We start from the raw sequence: 27,036 nt of genomic DNA on the forward strand, positions 1-27,036 counted from the left end.
GTTGCTCCGCCATGGAGTTTAAACTTAGTTCTTAACGTTTTACAGGGTGTTCCGTTTGAACCCCTTCATTCCATTGATATAAGATTGTTATCTTGGAAAGTTCTATTTTTAATGGCTATTTCCTCGGCTCGAAGAGTCTCTGAGTTATCAGCCCTTCATTGTGATTCTCCTTATCTGATCTTTCACTCAGACAAGGTAGTTCTGCGTACTAAACCTGGGTTCTTACCTAAGGTTGTCTCTAACAAGAATATCAATCAAGAGATTGTTGTTCCCTCCTTGTGTCCAAATCCTTCTTCAAAGAAGGAACGTCTTCTACACAATCTGGATGTAGTTCGTGCCCTCAAGTTCTACTTGCAGGCAACTAAAGATTTTCGCCAAACTTCTTCCCTGTTTGTCGTTTATTCTGGACAGAGGAGAGGTCAAAAAGCTTCTGCTACCTCTCTCTCTTTTTGGCTTCGTAGCATAATACGTTTAGCCTATGAGACTGCTGGACAGCAGCCTCCTGAAAGAATTACAGCTCACTCCACTAGAGCTGTGGCTTCCACTTGGGCCTTTAAGAATGAGGCCTCTGTTGAACAGATTTGCAAGGCTGCAACTTGGTCTTCGCTTCATACTTTTTCCAAATTTTACAAATTTGACACTTTTGCTTCTTCGGAGGCTATTTTTGGGAGAAAGGTTCTTCAGGCAGTGGTTCCTTCTGTTTAATGAGCCTGCCTATCCCTCCCGTCATCCGTGTACTTTTGCTTTGGTATTGGTATCCCAGAAGTAATGATGACCCGTGGACTGATCACACATAACAGAAGAAAACATAATTTATGCTTACCTGATAAATTCCTTTCTTCTGTTGTGTGATCAGTCCACGGCCCGCCCTGTTTTTTAAGGCAGGTACATATTTTTTAAATTATAATTCAGTCACCACTACACCCTTGGCTTCTCCTTTCTCGTTGGTCTTTGGTCGAATGACTGGAGGTGACGTAGAGGGGAGGAGCTATATAGCAACTCTGCTGGGTGAATCCTCTTGCACTTCCTGTAGGGGAGCAGATAATATCCCAGAAGTAATGATGACCCGTGGACTGATCACACAACAGAAGAAAGGAATTTATCAGGTAAGCATAAATTATGTTTTTTCAGATGGGGGCCTTCTCTAGTCATAGGCAGAGCCTCATTTTTGCGCCACTAATGCGCAGTTGTTTTTGGAAAGCAAGGCATGCAGATGCATGTGTGAGGAGCTAAGAACCACTGAAAAAGCTTATAGAAGGCGTCATTTGGTATCGTATTCCCCTCTGGGCTTGGTTGGGTCTCAGCAAAGCAGATACCTGGGACTGTATAGGGGTTAAATGTAAAAACGGCTCCGGTTCCGTTATTTTAAGGGTTAAAGCTTTCAAATTTGGTGTGCAATACTTTTAAGGCTTTAAGTCACTGTGGTGAAATTTTGGTGAATTTTGAACAATTGCTTCATGCTTTTTCGCATATTCAGTAATAAAGTGTGTTCTGTTTAAAATTTAAAGTGACAGTAAAGGTTTTATTTTAAAACGTTTTTTGTGCTTTGTTGACAAGTTTAAGCCTGTTTAACATGTCTGAACCATCAGATAAGCGATGTTCTATATGTATGAAAGCCAATGTGTCTCCCCATTTAAATATATGTGATAATTGTGACATAGTGTCCAAACAAAGTAGGGACAATGATGCCACAGATAATAATATTGCCCAAGATGATTCTTCAGATGAGGAGAGTAAGCATGGTACTGCATCATCCCCTTCTGTGTCTACACCAGTTTTGCCCACACAAGAGGCCCCTAGTACATCTAGTGCGCCAATACTTATTACCATGCAACAATTAACGGCTGTTATGGATAATTCTATTGCAAATATTTTATCTAAAATGCCTACTTATCAGAGAAAGCGCGATTGCTCTGTTTTAAACACTGAAGAGCAAGAGGACGCTGATGATAACGTTTCTGACATACCCTCACACCAATCAGAAGGGGCCAGGAGGGAGGTTTTGTCTGAGGGAGAAATTTCAGATTCAGGAAAAATTTCTCAACAAGCTGAACCTGATGTTGTAACATTTAAATTTAAATTAGAACATCTCCGCGCACTGCTTAAGGAGGTATTATCTACTCTGGATGATTGTGACAATTTGGTCATTCCAGAGAAATTATGTAAGATGGACAAGTTCCTAGAGGTTCCGGTGCCCCCCGATGCTTTTCCTATACCCAAGCGGGTGGCGGACATAGTAAATAAGGAATGGGAAAGGCCCGGCATACCTTTTGTTCCTCCCCCTATATTTAAGAAATTATTTCCTATAGTCGACCCCAGAAAGGACTTATGGCAGACAGTCCCTAAGGTCGAGGGGGCGGTCTCTACTCTAAACAAACGCACTACTATTCCCATAGAAGATAGTTGTGCTTTCAAAGATCCTATGGATAAAAAATTAGAGGGTTTGCTTAAAAAGATGTTTGTTCAGCAAGGTTACCTTCTACAACCAATTTCATGCATTGTTCCTGTCACTACGGCAGCGTGTTTCTGGTTCGAAGAACTAGAAAAGTCGCTCAATAAAGAATCTTCGTATGAGGAGGTTATGGACAGAGTTCAAGCACTTAAATTGGCTAACTCTTTTATTCTAGATGCCGCTTTGCAATTAGCTAGATTAGCGGCGAAAAATTCAGGGTTTGCTATCGTGGCGCGCAGAGCGCTTTGGCTAAAGTCTTGGTCAGCGGATGTGTCTTCCAAGACAAAATTGCTTAACATCCCTTTCAAGGGTAAAACACTGTTTGGTCCTGATTTGAAAGAGATTATTTCAGACATCACCGGGGGAAAGGGCCACGCCCTTCCTCAGGATAGGTCTTTTAAGGCTAGAAATAAGCCTAATTTTCGTCCCTTTCGCAGAAACGGACCAGCCTCTACTTCTACATCCTCTAAGCAAGAGGGTAATACTTCTCAACCCAAACCAGCCTGGAGACCGATGCAAGGCTGGAACAAGGGTAAGCAGGCCAAGAAGCCTGCCACTGCTACCAAAACAGCATGAAGGGATGGCCCCCGATCTGGGACCGGATCTGGTGGGGGGCAGACTTTCTCTCTTTGCTCAGGCCTGGGCAAGAGATGTTCAGGATCCTTGGGCACTAGAAATAGTTTCTCAAGGTTATCTCCTGGAATTCAAGGAACTACCCCCAAGGGGAAGGTTCCACAGGTCTCAATTATCTTCAAACCAAATAAAAAGACAGGCATTCTTACATTGTGTAGAAGACCTGTTAAAGATGGGAGTAATTCATCCAGTTCCAATAGGAGAACAAGGGATGGGGTTTTACTCCAACCTGTTCATAGTTCCCAAAAAAGAGGGAACATTCAGACCAATTTTAGATCTCAAGATCCAAAACAAATTTCTCAGGGTTCCATCGTTCAAAATGGAAACCATTCGAACGATCCTTCCTACCATCCAGGAAGGTCAATTTATGACCACGGTGGATTTAAAGGATGCGTACCTACATATTCCTATCCACAAGGAACATCATCAGTTCCTAAGGTTCGCTTTTCTGGACAAGCATTACCAGTTTGTGGCACTTCCATTCGGATTAGCCACTGCTCCGAGAATTTTCACAAAGGTACTAGGGTCCCTTCTAGCGGTTCTAAGACCAAGGGGCATTGCAGTAGTACCGTACTTGGACGACATCCTGATTCAAGCGTCGTCTCTGTCAAAAGCAAAGGCTCATACGGACATCGTCCTAGCCTTTCTCAGATCTCACGGATGGAAAGTGAACATAGAAAAAAGTTCTCTTTCCCCGTCAACAAGAGTTCCCTTCTTGGGAACAATAATAGACTCCTTAGAAATGAGGATTTTTCTGACAGAGGTCAGAAAATCAAACCTTCTAAGCTCTTGTCAAGTACTTCATTCTGTTCTTCGTCCTTCCATAGCGCAGTGCATGGAAGTAATAGGATTGATGGTTGCAGCAATGGACATAGTTCCTTTTGCACGAATTCATCTAAGACCATTACAACTGTACATGCTCAGACAGTGGAATGGGGATTATACAGACTTGTCTCCGACGATTCAAGTAGATCAAAGGACCAGAGATTCACTCCGTTGGTGGCTGATCCTGGACAACCTGTCACAGGGAATGAGCTTCCGCAGACCAGAGTGGATCATTGTCATGACCGACGCCAGTCTGGTGGGCTGGGGCGCGGTCTGGGAACCCCTGAAAGCTCAGAGTCTATGGTCTCGGGAAGAATCTCTTCTCCCGATAAACATTCTGGAACTGAGAGCGATATTCAATGCTCTCAAAGCTTGGCCTCATCTAGCAAAGGCCAAATTCATAAGGTTTCAATCAGACAACATGACGACAGTTGCATATATCAACCATCAGGGGGGAACAAGGAGTTCCCTGGCGATGGAGGAAGTGACCAAGATAATTCAATGGGCGGAGGATCACTCCTGCCACTTGTCTGCAATCCACATCCCAGGAATGGAAAATTGGGAAGCGGATTTTCTGAGTCGTCAGACATTCCATCCGGGGGAGTGGGAACTCAATCCGGAAATCTTTGCCCAAATAACTCGATTATGGGGCATTCCAGACATGGATCTGATGGCCTCTCGTCAGAACTTCAAGGTTCCTTGTTACGGGTCCAGATCCAGGGATCCCAAGGTGACTCTAGTAGATGCACTAGTAGCACCTTGGACCTTCAACCTAGCTTATGTATTCCCACCGTTTCCTCTCATTCCCAGGCTGGTAGCCAGGATCAATCAGGAGAGGGCTTTGGTGATCTTGATAGCTCCTGCGTGGCCACGCAGGACTTGGTATGCAGACCTGGTGAATATGTCATCGGCTCCACCATGGAAGCTACCTTTGAGACAGGACCTTCTTGTTCAAGGTCCATTCGAACATCCGAATCTGGTTTCCCTCCAACTGACTGCTTGGAGATTGAACGCTTGATTTTATCAAAGCGTGGGTTTTCAGATTCTGTAATAGATACTCTGATTCAGGCTAGAAAGCCTGTAACTAGAAAAATTTACCATAAGATATGGAAAAAATATATCTGTTGGTGTGAATCTAAAGGATTCCCATGGAACAAGATAAAAATTCCTAAGATTCTATCCTTTCTACAAGAAGGTTTGGAGAAAGGATTATCTGCAAGTTCTCTGAAGGGACAGATCTCTGCGTTATCTGTTTTACTTCACAAAAGGCTGGCAGCTGTGCCAGACGTTCAAGCGTTTGTTCAGGCTCTGGTTAGAATCAAGCCTGTTTACAGACCTTTGACTCCTCCCTGGAGTCTTAATCTAGTTCTTTCAGTTCTTCAAGGGGTTCCGTTTGAACCCTTACATTCCGTAGATATTAAGTTATTATCTTGGAAAGTTTTGTTTTTGGTTGCAATTTCTTCTGCTAGAAGAGTTTCTGAGTTATCTGCTCTGCAGTGTTCTCCGCCCTATCTGGTGTTCCATGCAGATAAGGTGGTTTTGCGTACTAAGCCTGGTTTTCTTCCGAAAGTTGTTTCCAACAAGAATATTAACCAGGAGATAGTTGTACCTTCTTTGTGTCCGAATCCAGTTTCAAAGAAGGAACGTTTGTTACACAATTTGGACGTAGTCCGTGCTCTAAAATTCTATTTAGAGGCCACTAAAGATTTCAGACAAACATCTTCTTTGTTTGTTGTTTATTCTGGTAAAAGGAGAGGTCAAAAGGCAACTTCTACCTCTCTTTCTTTTTGGCTTAAAAGCATTATCCGATTGGCTTATGAGACTGCCGGATGGCAGCTTCCTGAAAGAATCACAGCTCATTCCACTAGGGCTGTGGCTTCCACATGGGCCTTCAAGAACGAGGCTTCTGTTGACCAGATATGTAAGGCAGCGACTTGGTCTTCACTGCACACTTTTGCCAAATTTTACAAATTTGATACTTTTGCTTCTTCAGAGGCTATTTTTGGGAGAAAGGTTTTGCAAGCCGTGGTGCCTTCCATTTAGGTGACCTGATTTGCTCCCTCCCTTCATCCGTGTCCTAAAGCTTTGGTATTGGTTCCCACAAGTAAGGATGACGCCGTGGACCGGACACACCTATGTTGGAGAAAACAGAATTTATGCTTACCTGATAAATTACTTTCTCCAACGGTGTGTCCGGTCCACGGCCCGCCCTGGTTTTTTTAATCAGGTCTGATGAATTATTTTCTCTAACTACAGTCACCACGGTATCATATGGTTTCTCCTATGCATATTTCCTCCTGTACGTTGGTCGAATGACTGGGGTAGGCGGAGCCTAGGAGGGATCATGTGACCAGCTTTGCTGGGCTCTTTGCCATTTCCTGTTGGGGAAGAGAATATCCCACAAGTAAGGATGACGCCGTGGACCGGACACACCGTTGGAGAAAGTAATTTATCAGGTAAGCATAAATTCTGTTTTTTCTTCTGGCACCTTTTTATACCATGATATTCCTCTTCCTTGTTCCCTCGGCAGAATGACTTGGGGATGGGGGACGTGGGAGATGTATTTAAGCTTTTGGCTGGGGTGTCTTTGCCTCCTCCTGGTTGCCAGGTTCAGTATTTCCCAACAGTAAGGAATTAACCTGTGGACTCTCCTTATAACAGAAGGAAATGAAACTATCTGGTAAGCATACTTCATGTTTGTATGATTCAGATAGGACATGTAATTTTAAACAACTTTCCAATTTGCTTTTACCATCAAATTTGCTTTGTTGTTTTGGTATTATTTGTTGAAAGATAAACCTAGGTAGGCACATATGCTAATTCTAAGCCCTTGAAGACTGCCTCTTATCTCTATGCATTTGTCAGTTTTTCACAGCTAGAGGGTGTTAGTTCATGTGTGCCAAACATAGCATTGTGCTCACGCCCGTGGAATTACTTATGGAAGGTCACTGATTGGCCAAAAATGCAAGTCTGTCAAAAGAACTAAATAAGGGGACAGTCTGCAGAGGCTTAGATACAAGGTAATCACATAGGTAAAGAGTAGATTAATATAACCGTGTTGGTTATGCAAAACTGGAAGGGATAATAAAGGGATTATCTATCTTTTTAAACAATACAAATTCTGAAGTAGACTGTCCCTTTAATTACTTTATTTTAATGAAACTCAAATACTAACAAAATCCCTTTGGTTGTTGTTATGATTATCAGATGGTGGAATTACCTTTAAATTTTGTAGTTAAAGGGACACAAACCCCCAAAATTTTCTTTCAAGATTCAGATAGAGCATTCAATTAGAAACAATTTCCGAAATTACTTTTATTATCAAATGTTCTTCATTCTCTTGGAATCCTTTGTTAAAGGATCAGCAATATACTACTGGGAGCTGTCTGAAAACATCTGGTAAGCCAATCATAAGAGAGAAATGTGTGTAGCTACCAATCAGCCACATCATTGCTGCTGAGCTTATGTGCCTATGCTTTTCAACAAAGGATACAAAAAGAACAAAACAAATGTAATAATAAATTGTAAAGTTGCACATTCTATCTGACTAGCGAAAGTTTCATTTTTACTTTACTGTCCCTTTTATGATTATTTGTGTAACTAAACACAGAGATATTAGAGGAACTTTAACACCTTTTAAGTACAGTATATTTGTTGTTGCTGCTATCTTAACATATACTTTATGGCTTAAATTATATGGACACCACTACTAATTACTGGAGGTCAGGTGTTTCAGCCACACATTGCTAGCAGGTGCATACAATCCAGCACATAGCTATGAAATCTCCATAGACAAAGATTCACAAAACTAGAAAAAGTCCCACACCTCTGATAAAGAAGCACGCAGGCTTTAAGGGTCGCTCAACTCCAAATGCAAGGAAAATTCAACGCTGATATCCAAAATCTTCTATTTATTTCATATCGTGGAGTAATAGAGCATAGTTGCAAAGACTGTTTCAAGCTGTTAAGACCTTTATCATATCATAGGCGATACAAATTAATCTTACACCTTTATACTAACCAGAAGCAAAAACACACATCTTATTAAAGAGGAATATTTTTGTATCCTAGAATGGGTCATGAATTTAATCTTCAAGATCACCACACTTGTAATACTTCCTATGTAGTTTATGTTACATTACATTAATTAAATGTCCCTTCCCAAAGAGTCAGATATAAGATTATACAGCATAGATCTAGTATTAAGAGAAATTATTTGAATGCCCTTGTAGCTCATCCATTTCCATTTCTCAGCTGAAATTCCAAATTTTACTCTGGGGAATGGGTAATAAAGGGATTATCTATCTTTTTAAACAATACAAAGTCAGCTATATATACAAATCCTCTATGAGCATATATATATATAAGTTCATAGAGGATTTGCACTCTCACCAAAAATGTAATATGCCAGGGTGTCAGGAACAAAGTAGGTCAATATACAAGTTTAAGAACCGCACTCACTGGACTTTCAACCAACAATAATTTATTGTCACATGTCACAATAAATTATTGTTGGTTTAAAGTCCAATGAGTGCGGTTCTTCAACTTGTGTGTGTGTATGTATATATATATATATATATATATATATATATATATGTGTGTGTGTGTGTGTATATATATATATATATATATATATATATATATATATATATATATATATATATATATGTGTGTGTGTGTACATACAAAACATGAAAGGGGACCACACTCTGACTGGACTGGGTACACATCCAATGACCCTGCAACATGCACAGCCTTGGGTGCTCATTAGCACTCTCAGGCAGCTGCACTGTCCCCAGAGTCCCAGGCAGTTAACCCCAGACAAGTCTGGGTGCAAGGTCCACAGGGAAAATTACAAAACAAATACAGCACACAGAGGAAGTATGTCACTCACTTGCAAGCTCTCAGCTAAGATTAAAAGCAAAAGTTAGTTAGTTACTGCATCTGGCCAAATGGGACAAGCCCAGGTACCACGTCAAGGTCTCTCACAAAACCTGGGTCCCTAAACCAGCAAGCTCTCAATGCAAGCTCTCAATAAAACAAACTAGGAACAAGTCAAGGGTGCACAGGCTTATGTAATCACCCTAGACATATAACAAAACACGGAAGGGGACTTCACTCTCATATTGGACTGGGTACACATCCTATGACCCAGCAACATGCACAGCCCCAGGTGCTCAATAGTACCCTCATGCAGCTGCACTGTCCCCAGAGTCCCAGTCAGTTAACCCCAGACAAGTCTGGGGCAAGGCCCATGGGGAAAATTAAAAAACAAATACAGCACACAGAGGAAGTCTAGCACTCACCTGTAAGCTCTCAGCTAAGATTAAAAGCAAAACTGGAAGAGTTAGTTAACGTATCTGGCCAAATGGGACAAGATCAGGTACCACGTCAAGGTCTCTCCCAAAACTTGGGTCCCTAAACAGCCAAACAATGCCTTGACCTAGTACATGGGCTTTATTTTTTAAATAAACTATTTATATGTTTCTTTACTTTTTCTTCTTGTCTAAGGCTTCATGTCCTCTTAACAATAAACTTTTGTGGTTATCTTTATACCTTTGCTATTTTGTCTTTTTAAAAAAAGATTTGGAGAGAATCACAAGTCAGTGTAAGTGAATAAATTGTAAAACCATGTTCAATTTTAACAAACTTTATTTTACTGTTATTTGTGAACATTTTTCAACCCTTGTCATAGGTTTCCTGTATTCATTGTATTTGGTAAACTACAGTAAGGTAAATAACTAAATCTACAGAAGCTCTATTTTTTATTGTAACTACTCTTTGGTAATTTCAGAACTGTAGTAATCTAGCATTAATCAGTTTATATTTGAAGAATGAATCTTTAGGGTCCCACAATCTATATAGCAAATATATTTTACCATTTAAAAAATAATAGGTATGTTTTTGTAGATTGCTGACCTAGGTGTAGCTACCTTCAAAACCTGGAGCAAGTTGACTAAAGAGGAGACCTATCGCAAACAGAAAAGTCAGAGCATAAACGGCCACCAGGCTAAGAACAATGCTGGGACCTTGAGCTATATGGCCCCAGAGCATCTGAAGTCTTTAAGTACCAAGCCCACAGAGAAGTCTGATGTGTACAGCTTTGGAATTGTGATCTGGGCTATATTAACTGGCAAGGAGCCTTATGAAAGTAAGACAGCAGCTTCTTTATATTTATTTTTAAATTGCATTTTTTAATGTCATTAAATGTATTCTTAGGTGGTGTTAGAATATTTAACCATAGTGTTGCCATTTTGTATCTCAGAAGCCATGATGAACTAATTATGAACTGTTGTACTGATATTGAACTGTCAGTTTTTTTCTGTATTTTGTTATGACATTTGTTCTTCGGGGAGTAAAATCCTTATCTTGTTACTAACATAACCATGCAGCTAAGAGCATTTTTACATTTCTATGTTATCTCGTTGTTCAAGGATGAATGTCTCCAGTCTTATACAAAGGACTTTATGTCTGTTAAGTTGTATTACCTAACTTGTAATAGGGGGCGTGTATGAAGAACCTCTGTGTCGTTTAATGTATGTGATTTGTAATATATAATCCAGCCCTGCTAATAATAAATTAGAGCAGACTTAGATTCCATTGTGTGTGCATGTCTGATTCTTGCTCTCCAAGGCCTTGAATGTGAAATACTCAATTCCAGTGATAAGTGTAACATACTGATTATTATTATGAAGAGTATGAAGTGATACCCCCCCAGCGATCTCAGACCTAACAGTTCTGGTGTCAGAAGATGGAATTCACACTGGGTAAGTAAGAAGAAGTGTTTAAATCTCTTGCTTCCCTCTGTGAATTTGGACCCAAGGTCTGGCCTGCGTTACAGGGAAATAATAAGGGGTTAAACTCCCCTGGACAGGTTTGGGTTTGAGTCCTAGCACAATTTATAGAGCAAGTTTGAGTCTTGCACTGACCACAGGCAAGTTTGAGTCTTGCACTGACCACAGGCAAGTTTGAGTCTTGCACTGACCACAGGCAAGTTTGAGTCTTGCACTTACCACAGGCAAGTTTGAGTCCTGCACTGTATTTAAAGGGTTAATAGTCCCTCTGCCAGTTTGAGTCTGGCACTGTAATAGTTAATTTGCAAGTTTAAGTCTTGTATGGTATTTAAAGGGTTAATAGTCCCTCTGCCAGTCTGAGTCTGGCACTGTAATAGTTCCTCTGCAAGTTTGAGTCTTGCATCATATTATATATATATAGATAATCATGGATGTCACTGGAGCTGAGTACTCACTGATTTATGTTTATTTGTGTGTATTGTATTGTACTGTCTTGTGTATACAAGTATGAAGTGAATATGGGATTTGCTCAAGGTAAAACGTTTAGTCTGTTGTTCCTTGAATGTGAAGGAATGTGATGAGATTTTTTTTTTTTCTTTCAAGAGCTCTTGGCAATAGTCTCATGAAACGCTGCACAGAAACTGACTCACAGACCTTAGTTTGCTGACGGAAAATCATTTTTGACTGATTCTTTAACTTAACTCTTATGGAAAAAAATCCTGATCCATGGTGATGGGAATTTATAATATTCCTCTTTGGAAGCCTTTGCTAAAAATCCCTGCCTTTTTATTGTTACCTTCAGCTGGCAGCAGATCATGTCTTCTTGCTTTCTTTCTCTACTTTGCAATTATGTATAATTGAGAATTATAGGGAAGTGCTGGGAGATGGGGTGGAACAAATGGAACAAAGGTCTGAAATGTAGGGTTGTTTTGTCTCCTTCTGGTAGACAGGAAATATATCCCACATGTGTTGATTTGTGGACTCTCACCATCATGAAAGTAAGAAAAAAATTAGATAAGCATAAATTATTATATGAACAAAGAAGAAAAATAAATCACAATATAAATACAAATATAAATACAAACAATAAATGTGATTGTCAGGGTGCCAGGAATCAGACTGAGACGAGAAGTGCAAAAATAATCACACCTTTATTAATAGCAAAAAATAATAAAAAGTCCATAAGTCAAATAACAAGTCAGGAGCCAAGCGAGTAGTCAGACGAGCCGAATCCGGAGCCAAAGCGAGTAGTCAGACGAGCCGGAATCAGGAACAAGTAGAACAGCAGAGTCAGGAACAAGCCAGGGATCAGGAACCAGGAGGGACGTCAGAAAGCCAGGTAATACACTGGAACTCACAAACAGGTCTGAGACAACGCAAGGGCAAAGCATACTGAACAGAGGCCCTTTAAATAATAAGTGATGACATCACAATTCTGAGACTGCAACCTGTCTCACATGGATGATGTACACCAGTCTGGTCATAAAAGGCCATGCAGGAAATGAGCAGCATCACACACTTTACACCAGAGTCAGCAAGAGAGGTGAGTAAAATGACTGCCAGCTGCAAATGGCAAACAAAGCAGGTAAAAAACTCTGACAGTACCCACCCCTCAACAACCCCTCCCCCGCGGGAGGACAAAAGGCTTATTGGGGAAACTGCCATGGAAGGCACGGAGGAGGGCGGGAGCATGAACATCAGAGGAGGGAACCCATGAACGCTCCTCCGGACCGTAGCCCCTCCAGTGAACCAAATACTGTACGCGGCCCCTGGACATACGAGAGTCAATAATGCTTCTGACCTAATATTCTTCATGGTTGTGAACAAAGATAGGACCGGGACGAGGCAACACAATGGTAAACCGATTACAAACCAATGGTTTCAAGAGGAAGACATGAACAACATTGGAGATGCGCATTGCAGGAGGAAGGTCAAGAGCGTAGGTCACAGGATTGACCCGTCGGAGTATTCGAAAAGGACCAACATAACAGGGATCCAGTTTATTGGAAGGCACATGAAGGTTCAAGTTGCGGGAGGACAGCCAAACCCTCTCACCAACCTGGTAGGAAGGCGCGGGCAGACGCCTACGAAGATTCTTAGGAACAAAACACTTACCACTAGGTTTCTCAGGAGGTGCATTGGTTTGTGCAGCCAGGATCTCCTCCCCCAAGGGAGAAGTCAAATTAGTATGTATGGTAGCCAAAATATGGTCAGGAGGTATTACTGGAGTAGGTACAGACTCCTCCTTGGACAGAGGCGAAAATTGTCAAGAGAGGGCATCAGCCCTAACATTCTTACTACCAGGCAGGTAAGAGACCACAAATGTTTTGCTTCACATAGATACAAAAGCACTGTCAATGAAATAGCCCGCAGGTAAGAGACCACAAACGTTTTGCTTCACATAGATACAAAAGCACTGTCAATGAAATAACCCGCAGCACCGGAGTCAACAAGAGCCTGGGTGACTATGGAGGAGTCCACCCAGGAAAGGACAACCGTGACCAAAGGTTTCTCCTTTAATGGTTCAGAGGACGAGGATAAATCAACCAAGGTCTGCCCCCGACAGGACCTTAGGTGTGAGCATTTTTCCGGCCGTGTAGGACAAGACTTCAAAAGGTGTCCCTGTAACCCACAATAGAGGCAGAGCCCCTCCCTCCTCCTAATGGCCCTCTCCGCCGCATAGAGACACGTGAATCCTAACTGCATCGGCTCAGCACTACCTGGTGACTCGGGACCAGGAGGCATGGGAGGAGAGGGAGGCATGGGTGGGAACGAACACATAGGAGACAACGGAACAGGAGGCTTCCGCAAGTGCTCCTTGAAAGAGGGCCTCTCTCTGAGCCTGATGTCAAATTCAATTAGGATAAAAAAAGACACCAATGCCTCAAGATCCTCTGGTAAATCTCTGGCAGCAACTTCGTCTTTAATCGCATCAGGGAGCCCATGAAAGAAGGCGGCAACAAGGGCTTCATTGTTCCAACCTACCTCTGCGGCAAGCGTACGGAACTCAATGGCATACAGAGCAACAGATCTTGTACCTTGCTGAATGGACATGAGTCGTTTAGCAGCAGAGGAGGAGCGAGCCAGAACATCAAATACCCTTCGAAAGGAGGCCACAAATTCTGGGTAATTTGAAATCACAGGTTTATTAGTCTCCCACAAGGGATTAGCCCAGGCAAGAGCTGTGTCAGAGAGTAACGAGATGAGAAATCCCACCTTAGCTCTGTCAGAGGGAAACGCCTGAGGTAACATCTCAAAGTAAATGCCCACCTGGTTCAAAAACCCTCTGCACTGAATAGGATAACCTCCATATCGCAGAGGTAGAGGTGCAAAACCGGACATGCTCCTGGTAGGACTAGGTGCAGCAGCGGAAACAGAAGCAGCCATAACTTGCGGGACACTTTGGTCGAAATGTGCAGTGCGAGTCAGCAGGGTTTGCAGGGCTAGTGCAAATTGATCCAAGCAGTGATCCTGTTCATCCATCCTAGAAATGATGGTAGGCAAAGGTTGATTATTAGCAGCATCAGGATTCATGGCCCTTGCATAATGTCAGGGTGCCAGGAATCAGACTGAGACGAGAAGTGCAAAAATAATCACACCTTTAATAATAGCAAAAAATAATAAAAAGTCCACAAGTCAAGTAACAAGCCAGGAGTCAAAACCAGAGCTGGTAGTCAGACGAGCCGAATCTGGAACCAAAGTGAGTAGTCAGACAAGCCGGAATCGGGAACAAGGAGAACAGTAGAGTCAGGAACAAGCCAGGAATCAGGAACCAGGAGGGACGTCAGACAGCCAGGTAATACACAGGAACTCTCACAAACAGGTCTGAGACAACGCAAGGGCAAAGCATACTGAACAGAGGCCCTTTAAATAATAAGTGGCCATAAAAGTGCGTGCAGGAAATGAGCAGCATTACACACTATGCACCAGAGTCAGCAAGAGAGGTGAGTAAAATGGCTGCCAGCTGCACATGGCAAACAAAGCAGGGAATAAACCCTGACAGTGATAAAGGGCACCTATAAAGTATATACAAAATATGTGTCAGAATATATGTGAAACAGTCCCAAATCACTGAAAAATTGATTGGAGAATTCCAGTAACCTCCAAGAGACTAAGAGACGGCAATATTAAAGTCCTGTAACAGAACTTCCAAAAAGGGTGGAGCCATTATCACATAATACAGAGCTTATAACCAAGCTCTGAGTTTAAAACCCATGAGAATCCCAAAGTGGGACAAAGAAGTTGAACCTTGGTGTCTTGTGAAAACTTTTATTGCAGGTATGTGTACAAACACCAAGGTATACAAAGGGATTAACTAAAGTAAAAACCTCTGCATACACAAACAGTTACAAAGAACAATGTGCTTAAATTGCATACAAAGGGATTAACCAAAGATCCTTCACAAAGCCAAGCGCCTATTGGCAAAACTTATGTGGGATGCGAAGGACAGTGATGTCACGGAGAGAGCAGGGACTTACCTTCTGAACTGTTGTACTGCAGTCTAAGGACATTGTTCTTTATAACGGTCAGTGTATGTATGCCAAGGTTCCACTTCTTTGTCTCCACTTTGGGAGTCTCAAGGACTTTTAAACTCAGAGCTTAGTTATAAGCTCTGTATTATGTGAGTATGGCTTCATCCTGTAATTATATCCTCTATAGGTGCACTTAATCATAATCACCTAGATTATGAGTTTTGCGTTCTGGTTTTAATGCTTAAAAAATGGCAATTTCAGCATAAAAACCGGAACGCAACCATTACAAGTCTTGTCAGTATAGCTATACCGCAAGCATTTTAGCCTGTAACACAACGTCAGTCCCGCACTCAAAAAAAATTACGTTTCTCCAACATAGGTGTGTCCGGTCCACGGCGTCATCCTTACTTGTGGGATATTCTCTTCCCCAACAGGAAATGGCAAAGAGCCCAGCAAAGCTGGTCACATGATCCCTCCTAGGCTCCGCCTACCCCAGTCATTCTCTTTGCCGTTGTACAGGCAACATCTCCACGGAGATGGCTTAGAGTTTTTTAGTGTTTAACTGTAGTTTTTATTATTCAATCAAGAGTTTGTTATTTTGAAATAGTGCTGGTATGTACTATTTACTCAGAAACAGAAAAGAGATGAAGATTTCTGTTTGTATGAGGAAAATGATTTTAGCAACCGTCACTAAAATCCATGGCTGTTCCACACAGGACTGTTGAGAGCAATTAACTTCAGTTGGGGGAACAGTGAGCAGTCTCTTGCTGCTTGAGGTATGACACATTCTAACAAGACGATGTAATGCTGGAAGCTGTCATTTTCCCTATGGGATCCGGTAAGCCATGTTTATTACGATCGTAAATAAGGGCTTCAAAAAGGGCTTATTAAGACTGTAGACTTTTTCTGGGCTAAATCGATTCATTATTAACACATATTTAGCCTTGAGGAATCATTTTATCTGGGTATTTTGATATAATCATATCGGCAGGCACTGTTTTAGACACCTTATTCTTTAGGGGCTTTCCCAAAGCATAGGCAGAGCCTCATTTTCGCGCCGGTGTTGCGCACTTGTTTTTGAGAGGCATGGCATGCAGTCGCATGTGAGAGGAGCTCTGATACTTAGAAAAGACTTTCTGAAGGCGTCATTTGGTATCGTATTCCCCTTGGGGCTTGGTTGGGTCTCAGCAAAGCAGATACCAGGGACTGTAAAGGGGTTAAAGTTCAAAACGGCTCCGGTTCCGTTATTTTAAGGGTTAAAGCTTCCAAATTTGGTGTGCAATACTTTTAAGGCTTTAAGACACTGTGGTGAAAATTTGGTGAATTTTGAACAATTCCTTCATGTTTTTTCGCAATTGCAGTAATAAAGTGTGTTCAGTTTAAAATTTAAAGTGACAGTAACGGTTTTATTTTAAAACGTTTTTTGTACTTTGTTATCAAGTTTATGCCTGTTTAACATGTCTGAACTACCAGATAGACTGTGTTCTGAATGTGGGGAAGCCAGAATTCCTATTCATTTAAATAAATGTGATTTATGTGACAATGACAATGATGCCCAAGATGATTCCTCAAGTGAGGGGAGTAAGCATGGTACTGCATCATTCCCTCCTTCGTCTACACGAGTCTTGCCCACTCAGGAGGCCCCTAGTACATCTAGCGCGCCAATACTCCTTACTATGCAACAATTAACGGCTGTAATGGATAATTCTGTCAAAAACATTTTAGCCAAAATGAACACTTATCAGCGTAAGCGCGACTGCTCTGTTTTAGATACTGAAGAGCATGACGACGCTGATAATAATATTTCTGAAGGGCCCCTAACCCAGTCTGATGGGGCCAGGGAGGTTTTGTCTGAGGGAGAAATTACTGATTCAGGGAACATTTCTCAACAAGCTGAACCTGATGTGATTGCATTTAAATTTAAGTTGGAACATCTCCGCATTCTGCTTAAGGAGGTATTATCCACTCTGGATGATTGTGACAAGTTGGTCATCCCAGAGAAACTATGTAAAATGGACAAGTTCCTAGAGGTGCCGGGGCTCCCAGAAGCTTTTCCTATACCCAAGCGGGTGGCGGACATTGTTAATAAAGAATGGGAAAGGCCCGGTATTCCTTTCGTCCCTCCCCCCATATTTAAAAAATTGTTTCCTATGGTCGACCCCAGAAAGGACTTATGGCAGACAGTCCCCAAGGTCGAGGGAGCGGTTTCCACTTTAAACAAACGCACCACTATACCCATAGAGGATAGTTGTGCTTTCAAAGATCCTATGGATAAAAAATTAGAAGGTTTGCTTAAAAAGATGTTTGTTCAGCAGGGTTACCTTCTACAACCAATTTCATGCATTGTCCCTGTCGCTACAGCCGCATGTTTCTGGTTCGATGAGCTGATAAAGGCGGTCGATAGTGATTCTCCTCCTTATGAGGAGATTATGGACAGAATCAATGCTCTCAAATTGGCTAATTCTTTCACCCTAGACGCCACTTTGCAATTGGCTAGGTTAGCGGCTAAGAATTCTGGGTTTGCTATTGTGGCGCGCAGAGCGCTTTGGTTGAAATCTTGGTCGGCTGATGCGTCTTCCAAGAACAAGCTACTTAACATTCCTTTCAAGGGGAAAACGCTGTTTGGCCCTGACTTGAAAGAGATTATCTCTGATATCACTGGGGGTAAGGGCCACGCCCTTCCTCAGGATCGGCCTTTCAAGGCAAAAAATAAACCTAATTTTCGTCCCTTTCGTAGAAACGGACCAGCCCAAAGTGCTACGTCCTCTAAGCAAGAGGGTAATACTTCTCAAGCCAAGCCAGCTTGGAGACCAATGCAAGGCTGGAACAAGGGAAAGCAGGCCAAGAAACCTGCCACTGCTACCAAGACAGCATGAAATGTTGGCCCCCGATCCGGGACCGGATCTGGTGGGGGGCAGACTCTCTCTCTTCGCTCAGGCTTGGGCAAGAGATGTTCTGGATCCTTGGGCGCTAGAAATAGTCTCCCAAGGTTATCTTCTGGAATTCAAGGGACTTCCCCCAAGGGGGAGGTTCCACAGGTCTCAGTTGTCTTCAGACCACATAAAAAGACAGGCATTCTTACATTGTGTAGAAGACCTGTTAAAAATGGGAGTGATTCATCCTGTTCCATTAAGAGAACAAGGGATGGGGTTCTACTCCAATCTGTTTATAGTTCCCAAAAAAGAGGGAACGTTCAGACCAATCTTAGATCTCAAGATTTTAAACAAGTTTCTCAAGGTTCCATCGTTCAAGATGGAAACCATTCGAACTATTCTTCCTTCCATCCAGGACGGTCAATTCATGACCACGGTGGATTTAAAGGATGCGTATCTACATATTCCTATCCACAAGGAACATCATCGGTTCCTGAGGTTCGCATTCCTGGACAAACATTACCAGTTCGTGGCGCTTCCTTTCGGATTAGCCACTGCTCCAAGGATTTTCACAAAGGTACTAGGGTCCCTTCTAGCTGTGCTAAGACCAAGGGGCATTGCTGTAGTACCTTACTTGGACGACATTCTGATTCAAGCGTCGTCCCTTCCTCAAGCAAAGGCTCACACGGACATTGTCCTGGCCTTTCTCAGATCTCACGGATGGAAAGTGAACGTGGAAAAGAGTTCTCTATCTCCGTCAACAAGGGTTCCCTTCTTGGGAACAATAATAGACTCCTTAGAAATGAGGATTTTTCTGACAGAGGCCAGAAAAACAAAACTTCTAGACTCTTGTCGGATACTTCATTCCGTTCCTCTTCCTTCCATAGCTCAGTGCATGGAAGTGATCGGGTTGATGGTAGCGGCAATGGACATAGTTCCTTTTGCACGCATTCATCTAAGACCATTACAACTGTGCATGCTCAGTCAGTGGAATGGGGACTATACAGACTTGTCTCCGAAGATACAAGTAAATCAGAGGACCAGAGACTCACTCCGTTGGTGGCTGTCCCTGGACAACCTGTCACGAGGGATGACATTCCGCAGACCAGAGTGGGTCATTGTCACGACCGACGCCAGTCTGATGGGCTGGGGCGCGGTCTGGGGATCCCTGAAAGCTCAGGGTCTTTGGTCTCGGGAAGAATCTCTTCTACCGATAAATATTCTGGAACTGAGAGCGATATTCAATGCTCTCAAGGCTTGGCCTCAGCTAGCGAGGGCCAAGTTCATACGGTTTCAATCAGACAACATGACAACTGTTGCGTACATCAACCATCAGGGGGGAACAAGGAGTTCCCTGGCGATGGAAGAAGTGACCAAAATCATTCAATGGGCGGAGTCTCACTCCTGCCACCTGTCTGCTATCCACATCCCAGGAGTGGAAAATTGGGAAGCGGATTTTCTGAGTCGTCAGACATTGCATCCGGGGGAGTGGGAACTCCATCCGGAAATCTTTGCCCAAGTCACTCAGCTGTGGGGCATTCCAGACATGGATCTGATGGCCTCTCGTCAGAACTTCAAAGTTCCTTGCTACGGGTCCAGATCCAGGGATCCCAAGGCGGCTCTAGTGGATGCACTAGTAGCACCTTGGACCTTCAAACTAGCTTATGTGTTCCCGCCGTTTCCTCTCATCCCCAGGCTGGTAGCCAGGATCAATCAGGAGAGGGCGTCGGTGATCTTGATAGCTCCTGCGTGGCCACGCAGGACTTGGTATGCAGATCTGGTGAATATGTCATCGGCTCCACCTTGGAAGCTACCTTTGAGACGAGACCTTCTTGTTCAGGGTCCGTTCGAACATCCGAATCTGGTTTCACTCCAGCTGACTGCTTGGAGATTGAACGCTTGATCTTATCGAAGCGAGGGTTCTCAGATTCTGTTATCGATACTCTTGTTCAGGCCAGAAAGCCTGTAACTAGAAAGATTTACCACAAAATTTGGAAAAAATATATCTGTTGGTGTGAATCTAAAGGATTCCCTTGGGACAAGGTTAAGATTCCTAGGATTCTATCCTTCCTTCAAGAAGGATTGGAAAAAGGATTATCTGCAAGTTCCCTGAAGGGACAGATTTCTGCCTTGTCTGTGTTACTTCACAAAAAGCTGGCCGCTGTGCCAGATGTTCAAGCCTTTGTTCAGGCTCTGGTTAGAATTAAGCCTGTTTACAAACCTTTGACTCCTCCTTGGAGTCTCAATTTAGTTCTTTCAGTTTTTCAGGGGGTTCCGTTTGAACCCTTGCATTCCGTTGATATTAAGTTATTATCTTGGAAAGTTTTGTTTTTAGTTGCAATTTCTTCTGCTAGAAGAGTTTCAGAATTATCTGCTCTGCAGTGTTCTCCTCCTTATCTGGTGTTCCATGCAGATAAGGTGGTTTTACGTACTAAACCTGGTTTTCTTCCAAAAGTTGTTTCTAACAAAAACATTAACCAGGAGATTATCGTACCTTCTCTGTGTCCGAAACCAGTTTCAAAGAAGGAACGTTTGTTGCACAATTTGGATGTTGTTCGCGCTCTAAAATTCTATTTAGATGCTACAAAGGATTTTAGACAAACATCTTCCTTGTTTGTTGTTTATTCCGGTAAAAGGAGAGGTCAAAAAGCAACTTCTACCTCTCTCTCTTTTTGGATTAAAAGCATCATCAGATTGGCTTACGAGACTGCCGGACGGCAGCCTCCCGAAAGAATCACAGCTCATTCCACTAGGGCTGTGGCTTCCACATGGGCCTTCAAGAACGAGGCTTCTGTTGATCAGATATGTAGGGCAGCGACTTGGTCTTCACTGCACACTTTTACCAAATTTTACAAGTTTGATACTTTTGCTTCTTCTGAGGCTATTTTTGGGAGAAAGGTTTTGCAAGCCGTGGTGCCTTCCATTTAGGTGACCTGATTTGCTCCCTCCCTTCATCCGTGTCCTAAAGCTTTGGTATTGGTTCCCACAAGTAAGGATGACGCCGTGGACCGGACACACCTATGTTGGAGAAAACAGAATTTATGTTTACCTGATAAATTACTTTCTCCAACGGTGTGTCCGGTCCACGGCCCGCCCTGGTTTTTTTAATCAGGTCTGATGATTTATTTTCTTTAACTACAGTCACCACGGTACCATATGGTTTCTCCTATGCAAATATTCCTCCTTAACGTCGGTCGAATGACTGGGGTAGGCGGAGCCTAGGAGGGATCATGTGACCAGCTTTGCTGGGCTCTTTGCCATTTCCTGTTGGGGAAGAGAATATCCCACAAGTAAGGATGACGCCGTGGACCGGACACACCGTTGGAGAAAGTAATTTATCAGGTAAACATAAATTCTGTTTTTTGTGTTGGATTTCCATAGCGCTGCCATTACAAGTTGTGCGGTGAGGCTTAAATTATTTTATTACAGCCTATACCGACATGATCCGTTCCGCAATCTGAGACCAGTAGTTATGAGTTTTGCGCAACAAAACTGTTACACAAAACTCATAACTAAAGTGTTACAAAGTACACTAACACCCATAAACGACCTATTAACCCCTAAACCGAGGACCTCCCGCAACGCAAACACTAAATTAAATTTATTAACCCCTAATCTGCTGCTCCCGACATCGCCGCCACTAATAAAATTTATTAACCCTATTCCACCGCTCCCCAACATCGCTGCCACTATAATAAAGTTATTAACCCCTATTCCCCCGCACCCAAAGACCTCGCCCACACTATAATAAAGATATTAACCCCTATTCCTCCGCTACCCCGTACAATTACACCTAATCTAAAACAATTACACCTAATTTTAAAACCCTATAAAAATAAAAAAAAGCCCCCCCAAAATAAAAACCCTAGCCTACAATAAACTACCAATAGCCTTTAAAAGGGCCTTTTGTAGGGCATTGCCCTAAAGAAATCAGCTCTTTTCCCTGAAAAAAAATACAAAGACCCCCCCAACAGTAAAACCCACTACCCAACCAACCCTCCAAAATAAAAAAAACTCTAACAAAAATTTAAGCTACCCATTGCCCTGAAAAGGGCATTTGTATGGGCATTGCCCTTAAAAGGGCATTCAGCTATTTTTCATTGCCAGGAAAAGGGCATTTAGCTCTTTTAAGAACGCCCAAACCCTAATCTTAAAAAAAAAAAAAAACCCCAAGAAAGTTAAAAAAAAAACTAACACTAACCCTGACGATCCACTTACAGTTTCTGAAGTCCGGACATCCAGGTGGCGAGAAATCTTCATCCATCCAGACGGCATCTTCTATCTTCATCCCGGCGGCACGGAGTGGGTCCATCCTTCAAGACATCTAGCGGGGAGCGTCCTCTTCATACAGTCGCCGCCGTACATTGAATCTTCAATGCAAGGGAGCCTTTTCAAAATGGGGTAGCTCTCATCCTATTGGCTGATTTGAATTTAAAAAATCAAATGTAAGGGACGCCATTTTGAAAAGGCTCCCTTGCATTGAAGATTCAGTGTACGGCGGCGACCGTATGAAGAGGATGCTCTGCGCCGGATGTATTGAAGGATGGCCCCGCTCCTTGCCGCCGGGATGAAGATAGAAGACGCCGCCTGGATGAAAATAGAAGACCTCGCCGCCTGGATGAAGAGTTCTCGTCGCCTGGATGTCTGGACTTCAGAAACTGTAAGTAGATCGTCGGAGGTTAGTGTTAGTTGTTTTTTTTTTTACTGTTTTTGGGTGTATTTTTTTTTTTTTAGATTAGGATTTGGGCATTCTCAGGGCAATGAAAAAGAGCTGAATGCCCTATTAAGGGCAATGCCCATACAATGGCAATGGGTAGCTTAGTTTTAATTTGTAGCTATTTTAACTTTAGTATAATAGTAAGTTTAGTTTAATATATAGTTTAAAATAGTTTTTCTTTTTATTTCACAGATAAGGTTTTATTTATTTTAAGATAGGAATATTGTAATTTAAATAGGGGTTAATAACTTTATTTAGGTGGCGGCGATGTCGGGAGCGGCATATTAGGGGTTAATAAACATATGTAAGTGTCATTGATGTTGTGGGCAGCAGATTAGGGGTGTTTAGACTTTTTTTTCCCCCCATAGACATCAATGGGGTTACGGTACGGCGATCGCCATTCTGCGCTTCAGGTGTTAGGTTTTTTTCTAACACTCTCTCCCCATTGATGTCTATGGGGAAAGCGTGCACAAGCACATATTCTCAGCCGTTGGATTTTGTGCAGTATGGAGCTCATTGCAACCATATTGCACGCACAAGGCGGCTTTTGGGGGGGAAATGGGGGGCTATGGGGGGGAAATAAAACAACTTTTGTTGCGTTCGTTTTGCACCCTCAATAGCGCAAAACTTGTAATCTAGGTGATTGTTTTTATTTATAAATTATTATATAGCCGAAAGTCACAAAAATAGCACTTACAGTGAACTCTCCCTCCCAGGAATTTAAGGCATATCATGGTGGCTTAAAGTGCAGAGATTGTTTGGCAGAAACAATTGTGAGATTAAATATGTTGATTTAAAAATTACCACCTTTGAAAATTAAATATGATTGGTAGATATCCTAATTAAGAACAAAAGTAGTATGCCTTAAATTCCCGGGAGGGGAGAGTTCACTGCAGCACAGCAACGCCATGATAAAGACGCACTGAGACTGCATTGGGGGGTGAAACACTTATAGCATTTCTTTAAACCTTCAGCTCGGTATGGCCAGCCGAGTTTAAGCTGTCAAACAGTGTCCACTACAAGTTGAATAAGATGAGATTTCAAGCTGCTTAACCTAGGACGAGCAGCGGAAGTGTACCAGAGGAGTACCGGAGGTGTACTGGAGTAATACACAGCAGACTGAGCCAGACTTATATGGTGTAGCAGTGGGTGAAATCGTATATTATCCTCAATGAAGCCCCCAAGATAGAGCACTGTGCTCTTATGGTCATTCTATGCGAGGACTTGATATACTGGCTTGAATAACATACTGCTTTGCTTATATACAGTATATATATATATATATATATATATATATACTTGCAGCTGAATGACTAACTCCTTCTAATTGGCATAATATTGCTGAAAGTGGAAATTATTACTAATTGCTATTTGCTATGTCAACTAACTGCTGCATTGTCTATCATGCTTGATACATGTGATATGACACGTATGACACTTTGAGGACATTGCAACTGTTTTGTATGATTACATCTGTTCTATTGGCATATGTCTTATGATTCATTTATACATATACAGGTGGCCCTCGGTTTACAACGGTTCAATTTACACCGTTTCAGAATAACAACCTTTTCTCCAACATTGGTGTGTCCGGTCCACGGCGTCATCCATTACTTGTGGGACATTCTCCTCCCCCACAGGGAAAGGCAAGGAGAGCACACAGCAAGAGCTGTCCATATAGTCCCTCCCAGACTCCGCCCCCCCAGTCATTCTCCTTGCCGCTCTGAACAAGTAGCATCTCCTCGGGGATGGTGAGGAGTTTGTGGTGTTTAGTTGTAGTTTTTTATTCTTCTATCAAGAGTTTGTTATTTTAAAATAGTGCTGGTATGTACTATTTACTCTGAAACAGAAAGAGATGAAGAGTTCTGTTTAAAAGAGGTGTATGATTTTAGCAGCAGTAACTAAAATCAATTGCTGTTCCCACACAGGACTGTTGAGATGAGAGAACTTCAGTTGGGGGGAACAGTTTGCAGTCAAGGTATGACTAGCCATTTTTCTAACAAGACTGTGTAATGCTGGAAGGCTGTCATTTTTCCCTCATGGGGATCGGTAAGCCATTTTCTTAGTCAAAAATCAAACAGAATAAAGGGCTTATTATGGGCTATAAACTGGTAGACACTTTTAGGGGCTAAATCGATTGCTTTATTTAAGTATTATATGCAGTTTGAAGTTGAATTTCACACTTTTATAACATTGGGGAACGTTTTTAGCACCAGGCACTTGTTAAGACACCTTCCCAGTCAGGAAGGGCCTTTCTCTGTAGTAGGCAGAGCCTCATTTTCGCGCCATTATTGCGCAGTTACTTTTGAGTACAGTACATGCAGCTGCATGTGTGAGGGTCTGGAATCCACTAAAAACATTCCTAGAAGGCTTCATTTGGTATCTTATACCCCCCTGGGATTGGTGAAGTCGCAGCAAAGGCTGTAGCTGGGACTGTAAGGGGGTTAAAATTGTAAACGGCTCCGGTTTCAACATTTTAAGGGTTAACAGCTTGAAAATTGGGGTGCAATACTTTGAATGTATTAAGACACTGTGGTGAAAATTTGGTAAATTCCTTCATAGTTTTTCACATATTCAGTAATAAAGTGTGCCCTGTTTAACATTTAAAGAGACAGTAACGGTTTTGTTTTAAAACGTTTTTTGTGCTTTATTAACCAGTTTAAGCCTGTTTAACATGTCTGTACCTTCAGATAGATCATGTTCTGTATGTATGGTAGCCAATGTGGTTCCCCCTTCAAATATGTGTGATAATTGTGCCATAGCGTCCAAACAAAGTAAGGACAGTACTGTCACAAATTGTAAAGTTGCCCATGATGATTCCTCAGATGAAGGAAGTAGACATAGTTCTACATCATCTCCTTCTGTGTCTATACCAGTTATGCCCGCGCAGGTGACCCCTAGTACTTCTAGCGCGCCAATGCTTGTTACTATGCAGCGATTGACGGCAGTAATGGATAACTCCATAGCTAATATTTTATCCAAAATGCCAGCATTTCAGAGAAAGCGCGATTGCTCTATTTTAAACACTGTAGAGCAGGAGGGCGCTGATGATAATTTTTCTGTCATACCCTCACACCAATCTGAAGTGGCAGTGAGGGAGGGTTTGTCAGATGGGGAAATTTCTGATAGGAAGAATTTCTCAGCAGGCAGAACCTGATGTTGTGACATTTAAATTTAAATTAGAGCATCTCCGCGCATTACTTAAGGAGGTGCTATCTACTCTGGATGATTGTGACAATCTGGTCATCCCAGAAAAATTGTGCAAGATGGACAAGTTCCTTGAGGTCCCGGTGCACCCTGATGTTTTTCCGATACCTAAACGGGTGGCGGACATAGTGTATAAGGAGTGGGAGAAGCCAGGCATACCTTTTGTCCCTCCTCCTATATTTAAGAAATTGTTCCCTATGGTCGACCCCAGGAAGGACACATGGCAAACAGTCCCTAAGGTCGAAGGGGCGGTTTCTACTCTAGCCAAGCGCACAACCATTCCTATTGAGGACAATTGTGCTTTCAAAGATCCTATGGATAAAAAATTGGAGGGTTTGCTTAAAAAGATTTTTGTACAGCAAGGTTAACTCCTTCAACCTATTTCGTGCATTATTCCTGTCACTACAGCGGCGTGGTTCTGGTTCGAGGAACTGGAAAAGTCGCTCAGTAGGGAGACTCCGTATGAGGAAGTCATGGACAGAATTCACGCACTTAAGTTAGCTAATTCCTTTATTTGGACGCCGTTTTGCAGTTAGCGAGGTTAGCGGCTAAAAATTAAGGGTTTACTATTGTGGCGCGCAGAGCGCTCTGGCTAAAGTCTTGGTCGGCGGATGTATCTTCCAAGACAAAATTGCTTAATATACCCTTTCAAGGGTAAGACCCTTTTTGGGCCAGAATTGAAAGAGATTATTTCAGACATCTCTGGGGGAAAGGGCCATGCCCTCCCACAAGATAAACCTCTCAAGGGTACGAATAAGTCCAATTTTCGTTCCTTTCGCAATTTCAGGAACGGACCGGCTTCCAACTCGGCAGCCTCTAGACAAGAGGGTAACGCTTCCCAGACTAAACCAGCTTGGAAATCAATGCAAGGCTGGAACAAGGGTAAACAGGCCAAGAAGCCTGCTGCTGCTACCAAAACAGCATGAAGGGGTAGCCCCCGATCCGGGACCGGATCTTGTAGGGGGCAGACTCTCTCTCTTTGCTCAGGCTTGGGCAAGAGATGTTTAGATCCCTGGGCACTAGAAATAGTCTCTCAGGGTTTTCTTCTGGAATTCAAGGAACT

At 42.5% G+C, this 27,036-nt stretch overlaps 1 protein-coding gene across 3 annotated transcripts in view; it reads left to right on the top strand.

The window, feature by feature from the left end:
* The window catches only part of RIPK1 (receptor interacting serine/threonine kinase 1), a 296,218-nt gene that overhangs the window by 82,333 nt on the left and 186,849 nt on the right, over positions 1-27,036 (top strand). For all 3 annotated transcript variants that reach the window (XM_053714666.1, XM_053714668.1, XM_053714667.1), the window contains exon 5: positions 9,821-10,061. In XM_053714666.1, the coding sequence (XP_053570641.1) occupies positions 9,821-10,061 (241 nt within the window). The remainder of the gene's footprint in view (positions 1-9,820; positions 10,062-27,036) is intronic.

The sequence above is a fragment of the Bombina bombina genome, chromosome 5 (genome assembly GCF_027579735.1).
Source record: "Bombina bombina isolate aBomBom1 chromosome 5, aBomBom1.pri, whole genome shotgun sequence".
NCBI classification, from domain to species: Eukaryota; Metazoa; Chordata; class Amphibia; order Anura; family Bombinatoridae; genus Bombina; species Bombina bombina.